We start from the raw sequence: 11,277 nt of genomic DNA, 5'->3' as shown, positions 1-11,277 counted from the left end.
GCAGAAAAGAGTTAAGACAGCAGGCCTGAGACTGCTATCCTTAGAAAGGCCTGCTTGCGAGGATGCCTTGGCTGGCCTCTGGGAACCTGGCTAGTAAACAGTTTATTCCACTGATATAAAACTCTCTCTAATGGAAGAAGAGCGGCTCGTTGCGCCTATACTGTTGGTACAAACAACGTGGCTTATGCTGAACACCTGCCTTCCTGGAATTGTGGTACGTGACAGACAGAGGTGTCTATGTGACTATCCCAGTGAAAACTTTGAGCACTCCAGCTCTAATGGGCTTCCCTGGGCAGAAGCAACACACACATGTTGCTAGCTTTTCGTTGTAGGGGGATGAGTGGGCTCTGTATGACTCCTTATGGGAGGGAGGGGGCATAAGGAAGTCTGCATATGGATTCCTCCAAACTCTACCTTTTTCCCTTATAATCCAGCTCCATTTCCTTACTACATTATTGTAATAAATCATAGCGAGACTACACTTACGTACGGAGACCCGTGAGTTCTTCCAGCAAATCTTCTAACGTGGGGGTGATCTTAGGAAGCCACAACACAATAGGAGATGTGAAAAGTGCTTACTTAGCACAGCGCCTAGTACACAGGAACCTTTCTATACACGGCAGCTTTTAACGAACTTAGAAAATGTCAAGGTTGAGATCAGGGGAGGGGACTGGGAGGTGGTTGATAAAGCAGGTATCAAGCTGCTCCTGTGTGTGCTGGAGGGAGGGACACATGATTGCCCAGTGGGGGGTCACATGGAGGGTGGAAGGGTGGGATGATCTAAACTCACATACTGCTTTTGGGTTCCTGAGTCCTGCGTGCATCAGCCCACAGCACACGGTTAACTAACAGGGCCATGCTGAAACTTTGCTATCTTGTTAGGATATGGCCCCTCACTCCCTGTAGATGTAGCTGAGCACAAAAAGGGGACTAAGGGCCGGGCGCTGTGGCTCATGCCTATAATCCTAGCACTTTGGGAGGCTGAGGCGGGTGGATCACAAGGTCAGGAGTTTGAGACCAGTCTGACCAATATGGTGAAACCCCATCTCTACTACAAATACAAAAATTAGCTGGGCGTGGTGGTGCATGCCTGTAATCCCGGCTACTCAGGCGGGTGAGGCAGGAGAATCACTTGAATCTGGGAGGCGGAGGTTGCAGTGAGCTGAGATCGCACCATTGCACTCCAGCCTGGGTGACAAAGAGAGACTCCATCTCAGGGGGAAAAAAAAAAAAAAAGGGATTAGGAAGGGATGTCTCAGAACTGTTTTGAGGAAGCAGGAAAATTTGTATTCCTTGGGGCTCCAACCACATACATACTTTGCTCTCTTTAATGTTAAGGAGAGAAAAGAGAGAATGCCTTGATGAAGGGTGTCAAAGCAAACAATGACATACCTAGGTACCAGTGGAAAACATTTTTCCAGAATCGCTTTCCCCGGTGGAAAAAAGTCACCGCTCACCTGAAATCCACAGGCTCATTGTGTTACAGATGTCAGACTTGAATTCGTGTGTGTTGAACCAGGACTGTGGGAAGCAGCAACAGAAGCTGGTGTACATGGCTTTGCTCAGAAGCGATGGCAGCCTCTGCGGAGCAAGCAGAGCTCAGGCAACGTTCTCAGCATTTCCACCCTGGCTTACGTGATTTGGGGATGAGGAAGGACTTTCTTTTTTTATATACAGTTTTTGTCGTTGTTGTTTAGAGACAAGGTTCTCACTGTGTTGCCCAGGCTGGATTTGAACTCCTGGCTGAAGTGATCCTCTAATTCTGTTGCCTCAGCCTTCTGAGTAGCTGGGAATATAGGTGTGTACCACTGCACTTGGCCATACTCTTTAATCTACACAATCTAAGAAGTAAAATGGGGCTGGGCGCGGTGGCTCACGCCTGTAATCCCAACGCTTTGGGAGGCTGAGGCGGGTGGATCACCTAAGGTCAGGAGTTCGAGACCAGCCTGGCCAACATGGTGAAACCCTGTCTCTACTAAAAATACCAAAAAGAAAAAATTAGCTGGGTGTGGTGGTGCATGCCTATAATCCCAGTTACCTGGGAGGAGGCTGAGGCAGGAGAACCGCTTCAACCAAGAAGGCGGAGGTTGCAATGAGCCCAGACTGTGCCATTACACTCTAGCCTGGGCGACAGAGAGACTCTGTCTCAAAAAAAAAAAAAAAAGGATTAGCTAGGTGTGGTGGCGCATGCCTGTAGTCCTAGCTACTCAGGAGGCTGAGGTAGGGGGGTAGCTCAGGCCCAGAAATTTGAGACTACAGTGAGTTATGATTGCACCACGTTGGCAACAAAGCCAGACATTGTTTCTAGAGGAAAAAAAACAAAGGAAGTCCTTCTTCATCCCTAAATCATGTAAGTATTCACTTATATTTTCTTCTAGCAATCCTTTTAGTACATACATCTATATATATATACCCATATAAAAAGTATATATGTATAGTCACATTTTAAAATTTAAAATTATATGCTTATTTAAATACTACAGAAAAATATAATATGGAAAGGGAGGCTGGGCACAGTGGCTCATGCCTGTAATCCCAGCACTTTGGGAAGCCGAGGCAGGCAGATCACTTGAAATCAGGAGTTCGAGATCAGCCTGGCCAACATGGTGAAACCCTATCTCTACTAAAAACACAAAAATTAGCTGGGTATGGTGGTACGCACCTGTAATCCCAGCTATTCAGAAGGCTGAGGCAGGAGAATTGCTTGAACCCAGGAATTGGAAGTTGCAGTAAGTCGAGATCATGCTACTGCACTCCAGCCTGGGTGACAGAGCGAGACTCTGTCTCAAAATAAATAATAAAATGGAAAGAGAAAGTTTCTTTTTTTTTTTGAGACAGAGTCTCGCTCTGTTGCCCAGGCTGGAGTGCAGTGCCGCGATCTCGGCTCACTGCAACCTCTGCCTCCCGGGTTCACGTGAACCCTGCCTCAGTCTCCCGAGTAGCTGGGATTACAGGCACCCGCCACCACTCCTGGCTAATTTTTGCAATTTAGAGACGGGGTTTTGCCATGTTGGCCAGGCTAGTCTTGAACTCCTGACCTCAGGTGATCCTCAAGCCTTGGCCTTCCAAAGTGCTGGGATTGCAGGCGTGAGCCACCATGCCCAAAGAGGAAAGTTTCTTATAACTTCACTTCCCAGTGATAAGCATTGCTAAGAGTTTGGTAAATATTTTTCAGGGTTTTTTTTTCTATTCATAGGCGCATATATATATATATATATATATGTTGTATAAATTGCTTTTTCACTTAAATATATCATTGCATCTTCCAATCAGTATAAATAGCTCTACTGTATTTTTGTAACTTCTACATTGCAAGTCAGTGTATGGATTATCACGATTTAGTAATTACTCCCTTATGTAAAGAATGTTTAAGACATTCTCTTGGCATCAGAAATGAATAGAAATCTAATGTGACTTTTTTTCTAGACAGTGGCTGATGCTCACTTTTAAGATCGCCTCTTCATAGTGGGACTTGGGTACACGAAACAAAAGTAAGGCGTAGTGCTGGGCTATCCGGTCGAACAGATTATTCTGGAGCTCCTTGTTTGGCTGCCAGGAATAGAAAAGAAAAAGGAATTACTAAAATCCCTTGCTGAAACAACTGAGGGGCTGGGATTTTTAAGTCAGTATTGCTTTCATTTCCAGCAATCTTATTCTCAAGATATTTAGCCTCGTTTGCTTTATGAAATAACGTGTTCATTTTTGGGGATGAGATTTACAAAGCACGTACACAGAGGCAGAGCGCTGTTGAAGACAGCACCCTAACGCTGGCCCAGAAGTCCTGAGGTCTACTCTCAACCCTGCCTGTGACAGCCGTGTAACCAGCTCCTAAAGCCTGGGGGAGCCGCAGGGCATTGCACAATGGCTGAAGCACAGGGTGTGTGGCTGAGGCATGGGTGGGGGGGGGGGACCGGGTGACAGGTGAGGCTGTGGGGTGCTCCATGGGATCAGAAAGGCTTGTAGCCCATGTCAAAGAGGATGGAATTGGTTCTGTAGCAAAATGACTGAAGCAAGGCAGAGAAACAAGCAGATTTGTATTTACCTGGTACCTCTCATGAAATATCCACCAAAAGCTATCCAGCCAGATGGCTCTTGGAGAAGGAGAAGAGAGAAATTTCTCTAATTCTCTCCCTGAACAGAAATGCTTGAAAAAAATAAAATTCACATTATTATTATTGCTGTTATTCTTTTTTTAAAATTCCATCTGGAGTCAACGTATTTTAGAGTGAACAGAAAAACCAACTAACCTGTCAGTGAGGCCCTATCCAGGTAATTTTACATACTCTCATTTAACCCCTATAATAGTCTTATGAGGCATACATTGTTATCTCGTAGATGAGGAAACCGAGGACCAAAGTGGCAAGTGGCTGAGCCAGGATTGGAACCCACAACTCTAGACTCTGGACAGCCGCTCCACACACCAACTACCTCCAGCTCTCACCTCCTACACTCAGCCAACAGCAACTAATATCAACCAACGCAGTTACTGGGCAAACATAAACCACAGAACTCTAAGATTCTGCTGAGTTAGCAGCAAGCATATGGAATTCTAAAGTTAAAATGGAATTATCCGTGAGGTCAGAGCAGCAGTATGTAGCTTCCATTGTCATACAACTGGGTCTTCACCCTTGCCCTGGCTCCAAAGTTCCCACTATAATAATAACATGTACCATTTAGTGAATGCTTCCTGTATCTGCCCCAGGGCTAGCACCTCCTCTCACTTCTATTTTCCACAATCTATGTGGTAGGTAGTATAGTTATCCTGCTGTATAGAAGAGGCAAGTAAGGATTGAAAGGTCAGCATTCTTGCCTGAGCTCACATGGGCCAGGAGGTTCCAAGCCAGGAGCCTGGTCCCAGACTCACACGGGTGCCTCTCCTTTACCATCTGGAGACAGCCTGTTCTCCCATCTCCAGGATGCAGAGGGAAAGGCCCTGTGGCATTCCCCTGCAGCCTCCACACAGGTAAGATCGTCATGCATGGATAAACGAGCCTCATCCACTCACAAGGAGCTCTCTGAGCCCTGCTGTTTGCTTTGTCTTTCTCACCTTTCCTCGTGCTTCTTCAGACTGGCAGTCTAGTGGAGTGACGAAGAGCACAGACTTGAGTGCCAGACTGCTTGGATTCAAATCCAGCTCTTTCACGTATTGGCTGTGTGACTTTGAGTAAAGTTACTGAACCTCTCTGTGCTCCGTTTCTTCACACAACACATGGAGATAGTCATGGTCCCCGCCTCAAGGACTGTTGTGGAGGTTTGATGAGTGGTTCCTATTACGTGCTTAGAACACTGCCAGGCATTCAGGAAACAGTTGCAGGAGTATACTAGTTACTGATTGTTTATTCATTCACACTCCTCCTTCCTTTCGAAAAGAATTTCATGTCAGCTCTTCAAAAAATATTTATTGAGCACCTACAGGTGCCGAGGATGATGCCGTAGACTCCCTGCCCTCCAGGTGTTCACAGATATAGAGATGTTTACAACAGTGTGGTAGGAATTCTGGGACAAGGCATCCCAGGGGGGTGTGGAGCCCAGAGAGGGCATCTCATCTGCGCTTTCAGGTCTTGGGACAGTGTTAGGAGTAAAAATAACTGGATGGCCAAACGCAGTGGTTCACGCCTGTAATCCCAACACTTTGGGAGGCCGAGGCGGGGGGATCACCTGAGGTCAGGAGTTCGAGACCAGTCTGGCCAATGTGGTGAAACCCTGTCTGTACCAAAAATACAAAAATTAGCCAGGCATGGTGATGCGCATCTATAATCCCAGGCCCTTGAGAGGCTGAGGCAGGAGAATCTCTTGAACCTGGGAGGCGGAGGTTGCAGTGAGCCAAGATCACACCACTCCTCTCCTGCCTGGGCGATAGAGTGAGAGTCTGTCTCAAAAACAAAACAAAACAAAACAAAAACTGGATGATGCAGCCATAAAAAAAGAATGATATCGTGACCTTTGCAGCAACATGGATGGAACTGGAGGCGCTATCCTAAGTGATCTAACTCAAAAACAGAAAACCAAATACTGCATGTTCTCACTTACAAGTGGGAGCTAAACACTGGGTACGCATGGACATAAAGATGGAAACAATAGACATGGGGGACTCTCAAAAGGGGGAGGATGATGAGGACGAGGGCTGAAATATAACTCGTCGGTACAATGTTCGCTGTTTGGGAAATGGGTTCACCAGAAACCCAATCCTCAGCAGCGTACAATATACTCATGTTACACACATGCACGTATTCCTTCTGAGTCAAAACAAAATAGGATGTAAGAAAATAACTGCAGGATGAAGGGAAAGCTGAGAGCTCCTCAGAGAGGGGGAAAGCATGTGCCCAGGCTGTGGAAGCACTTGACGCATGTAGGGTGCTCCAAGGGCTTTCTGTGCAGAGGAAGCAACGGGTACAGGTGGTGAAGGAGCAGGCAGGAGCCAGGCTATGAGACGCCTGGTGCCAGGACTGGGAGCGGTTCTGAAACTGGACCGGGGGTTGAAAAGGCACTGGTGCTGAGACATTTTCAACAGGGTAGAACACTGTGACACTGGTGTTCTAGAAAGATCCCTGGTGGCAGTGTACAAGATGCATTGGAGGGGATTAGAACTGCAAGGCAGACAGCAAGCTGGGCAGAAGGCACAGTAACCCAGACAGGAAGTTGTGGGGCCTGAACTTGACAGTGGCCAGTGGGAAAGGGAAGAGACACAGGAAAGACAGTAGTTACATCTTCCTAAGAGTGCACAGTGGTAGAGATGAGGGTAAGAGAGGAGACTGGCTGATGCCCAGGTGGAAAGCTGTGTTTTCAAGATGGGGAGTCCTGGAGGAAAAGCAGAACGGATGGGTATGAGAGCCCGAGGGCTGCTGAGGCCAGAGGCAGAGGGATGGAGGGATATGGGAGTCTGGAGTACAGTGAAGGCCCTGGAGGAAGTGACACAATTCTGAAGCAGTGATTGGTCTCATATGGGAATATGATTGCTATGGTCTGAATGTGTCCCCCAAAGTTCACATATTAGAAACTTAATCCCCAGTGCAACAGTGTTGGAAGTAGGGGACTAAGAAGAGGTGACTGGGTTAGAGGGCTCCACCCTCATGAATGGATTAATGTGGTTATCTGGAGGTGGGTCGGTTATAAAAGCAATTTCAGTCCTTTCGCCCTCTCTCTCTAGCCTCTCTCCCTTCCATCTTCTACCACGGGATAACACAGCACGAAGGCCCTCACCAGATGTGGCCCCTTGATCTTGAACCTCCAGAACTGAAAGAAATAAATCTCTGTTCTTTATAAATTACCAGCCTCGGGTATTCTGTGATAGCAGCACAAAGAGAGTAAGACAATGACCCAGGTCCACCTGACCCCTAGGGTTTGTGCAGAGGGAGAAGACAGAGAGCAGAGGGAGGGGTCCCAAAGAACGTGGGTGGTAAAGGAGCCTGGGAGACCAAGATAGTGCTGTTTGCATAGAGGGAGAATGACCCACCAAAACCAAAGGGGAAAGAATTTCAGAATGTAGGGAGTCATCCTCTGGGTCAGTTCTACAGAGGTTATCTAATAACAACAGAAACACAATCTTTAGATTCCATAATGATTGACTCGGGACACTTTCAGCAGTGGGTGAGGGTGGGAACCCAGGTTGTAGCCGGATGAAGAGAGTGGAGATGAGAACATGAAGCCAGCATGTGTGGACAGCTCTTCCAAGAAGTCCAGGCAAGGCCTGGTACAGAGCTGAGACGGCACTCCCAGATAGGGCAAGATGGGAAGGGCTTTTGTCTCTGTGGAGCTCAGGGTTGGTGGCAGCCCCCAGACTCTAAAGCAGAGCTAAAGTTGACTGCCAAGACTGAGGGGAGGTAACAGAGGAGAGGATTTGAGGAGGTGAGTGAAAGTTTGACATGGCCCCTAAGCAGGGTGGAAGAAGGTCCTTTCAAAGACGGGGCACAAATTTGCTTTGAGTTTCCTGGGAGCCAAAGAAAAGCAAGAACAGTATCAGCTGTAAGGCTGAAAGCATTCTGGGAGTTGCACAGTTTTATCTGTAGTAAGTTTGAAGGAAAAGATTCCCCATAGGACCTCAAAAATGGGGCATTAAATAGCATAGCAGTCTCTGTCCTTGGGGGCTACCAACCCTGCAAATGAATTGAGAACACTCAGGCTGTGCCCAGGCGGTCTGTCAAGGCAAACTGTGCAGGAACAGTGGGTCCAAGAAGCATAACTCCAGGTGCTTCTTACAGACAACTTGAAAACAGAAGACGTAAAAGGAGGAAAACAACTATAATCTTATAATCTTTTTTTATTTGTTTGAGATGGAGTCTCGATATATCCCCAGACTGGAGTGCAGTGGTGCCATCTTGGCTCAATGCAACCTCCGCCTCCAGGGTTCAAGCAATTCTCCTGCTTCAGCCTCCCAAGTAGCTGGGATTACAGGCGTGCATCCCCATGCCCGGCTAATTTTTGTATTTTTGGTAGAGACAGGGTTTCATCACGATGGCTAGGATGGTCTCAATCTCCTGATCTTGTGATCCAACCACCTCAGCCTCCCAAAGTGCTGGGATTACAGGTGTGAGCTACCATGCCCAGCCTATAATCTTATAACCTTATAACTCAGAGACCAGTGGTAATATCTATATATTTCATCTAAAATTTTCCCATGTGTGCACTTACATAGATTGAATTGTTGGCCAGGCGCAGTGGTTCACACCTGTAATCCCAGCACTTTGGGAGGCTGAGGCAGGTGGACCACTTGAGGTCAGGAGTTCAAGACCAGCCTGGTCAACATGGGGAAACCCTGTCTCTACTAAAAATACAAAAAATTAGCCAGGCATGGTGGTTGTATATCTGTAGTCCCAGCTACTCAGGAGGCTGAGACAGGAGAATTGCTAGAACCCAGGAGGGGGAGGTTGCAGCACTCCAGCCTGGGCTACAAAGCAAGACTCTGTCTCAAAAAAAAAAAGATTGGCAGGGCGCGGTGGCTCACGCTTCTCATCCCAGCACTTTGGGAGGCCGAGACAGGGGGATCATGAGGTCAGGAGATCGAGACCATCCTGGCTCACATAGTGAAACTCCATCTCTACTAAAAAGTACAAAAACTTAGCCGGGCGCAGTGGCGGACGCCTGTAGTCCCAGCTACTCGGGAGGCTGAGGCAGGAGAATGGCGTGAACCCAGGAGGCGGAGCTTGCAGTGAGCCGAGATGGCGCCACTGCACTCCAGCCTGGGCAACAGAGGAAGACTCCGTCTCAAAAAAAAAAAAAAAAGATTGAATTGTAGAGAGTTTTACATGCTGATACTTTTCATTCAACATCACAGCATGGCATGTTAAAATACACTCTTTATAAACACCCACTTTTATCATCACATTTTATCATGGCTACACGGTCCATGATATACATGGCAAAGATGACCACGCTATTCCTCTATTATTGTCCATTAAATTGTTTCTAATAACACTAATCATACAAACTACCATTTTCTTAGAATTGATGACTTCTAGCACTGTGCTAGACACCTTTCTATGCATTATCTTATTTATTTCACAATAACACCTCAAGGTAGAGACTGTTTTTATTCCCATTTCACAGGAGAAGAAATTAGAGGTCAGAGAGGCACTTAACCACCCAGATGTACTGCTTTTCACTTCCTTGCTATTGTAATGAACACGGTGGAGAGCATCTTTGTACACCGTCCTGTAGGGAACCTGATGCTCTGAGCACCTGTCCCTCCTACTGCCTCTCCCCTGAGGAAAGCAGGAGCAAAGGGAATCAGGTACCCGACACCTGGGCCGCCACTGCCAGGCCCAGAGACCAGCGCCCCTTCCACTGACGGACTGCAGGCCATGCCAGCAAACAGCACTGTCATTCTGGGCAGTGACTGGCCCAAACAGATCATCTCTCTTAGGAAGTCAGAATGCAAGAAACAGATGGGACCGACATAGCCCAGAGAGAAGGCAGCAGGAAGAAGCCATAAAGAAGAGAGGAGGGGGCCAGGCGCAGTGGCTCACACCTGTAATCCCAGCACTTTGGGAGGCTGAGGCAGGCAGATCACGAGGTCAGGAGATTGAGACCAGTCTGGCCAACATGGTGAAACCCTGTCTCTACTAAAAATACACAAATTAGCTGGGCGTGGTGGCACATGCCTGTAATCCCAGCTACTCAAGAGGCTGAGGCAGGGGAATAGCTTGAACCAGGGAGTCAGAGGTTGCAGGGAGCTGAGATCGCACCACTGCACTCCATCCAGCCTGGCGACAGGGCGAGACGCTGTCTCAAAAAAAAGAAAATTAGAGAGGAGGGAAGGGCATGACGAGAAGGAGAGGGAGACAGAGATAGAGAGATGGGGGTGTGGCTCAAAGCAGCAGTGAGAACTACAGGTAGAAGAGACTGAGATGCTGGGTCTCAGGAATGGTGGGGTGACTGCCTAGGAGCTCAGAGGACAATGAGCAGAGCTGCTTTGGGGACACCAGAGTTGTTTGATGATGAAGAGCCATGAGGCACAGCTGCACAGCGGCCGAGACCATTTCCTGGGCTTCTTCCCTTCTCCAAGACCTCCCTACAATGATCCCCCATTTCCAGAGCTGCCAGCATTTGTGCCACCTGAGCAAACAGGTTCCTCTGGGCCTTAGAATACTTTCTTCCTTTCTTCGCAAGGAACCCAGGGTGCTCTAGTGCGCGGCTCTGCAAGGAGGCATGCTCACCCCCAGGAGCTTGAGAAGAGAATATTCTAACTAATATCTACATAAGAAAGAAAAGCAATTGGCTGGGTGTGGTGGCTCACACCTGTAATCCCAGCACTTTGTGAGGCCAAGGATGGGGAGGGGAAGATGGCTTGAGCCCTGGAGTTTGAGACTAACCTGGGCAACCTAGCAAGACCTTGCCTCTACAAAAATTTTTTTAAAAAACTAACCAGTGTGGTGGTGCATGCTACTCAGGAGGTTGAGGCGGGAGGTTCACTGAGTCTGGGGGTTTGAGGCTGCAGTGAGCTATGACAGTGCTACTGCATTCCAGCCTGGGTGACAGAGGGAGACCCTGTCTCCAAAAAGTAAGAAAGAAAAAGAAAGAAAGGCCGGGCGCGGTGGCTCAAGCCTGTAATCCCAGCACTTTGGGAGGCCGAGATGGGTGGATCACAAGGTCAGGAGATTGAGACCATCCTGGCTAACCCTGTGAAACCCCGTCTCTACTAAAAAATACAAAAAACTAGCTGGGCGAGGTGGTGGGCGCCTGCAGTCCCAGCTACTCGGGAGGCTGAGGCAGGAGAATGGCGTAAACCCGGGAGGTGGAGCTTGCAGTGAGCTGAGATCCGGCCACTGCACTCCAGCCTGG

At 48.0% G+C, this 11,277-nt stretch overlaps 1 protein-coding gene across 1 annotated transcript in view; it reads right to left on the bottom strand.

The window, feature by feature from the left end:
- Positions 1–11,277, bottom strand: part of FAM227A (family with sequence similarity 227, member A) — a 95,420-nt gene that overhangs the window by 58,294 nt on the left and 25,849 nt on the right. The window contains exons 6-8 of the mRNA XM_011979125.1: positions 4,043–4,144; positions 3,445–3,549; positions 1,458–1,581 (exon numbers count right to left, since the gene is read on the bottom strand). Coding sequence (XP_011834515.1) covers positions 1,458–1,581; positions 3,445–3,549; positions 4,043–4,144 — 331 coding nt within the window. The remainder of the gene's footprint in view (positions 1–1,457; positions 1,582–3,444; positions 3,550–4,042; positions 4,145–11,277) is intronic.

This window comes from Mandrillus leucophaeus, unplaced genomic scaffold (assembly GCF_000951045.1).
Source record: "Mandrillus leucophaeus isolate KB7577 unplaced genomic scaffold, Mleu.le_1.0 Scaffold2, whole genome shotgun sequence".
Taxonomy (NCBI): Eukaryota; Metazoa; Chordata; class Mammalia; order Primates; family Cercopithecidae; genus Mandrillus; species Mandrillus leucophaeus.
This window is presented reverse-complemented; position numbering and strand designations above follow the sequence as displayed.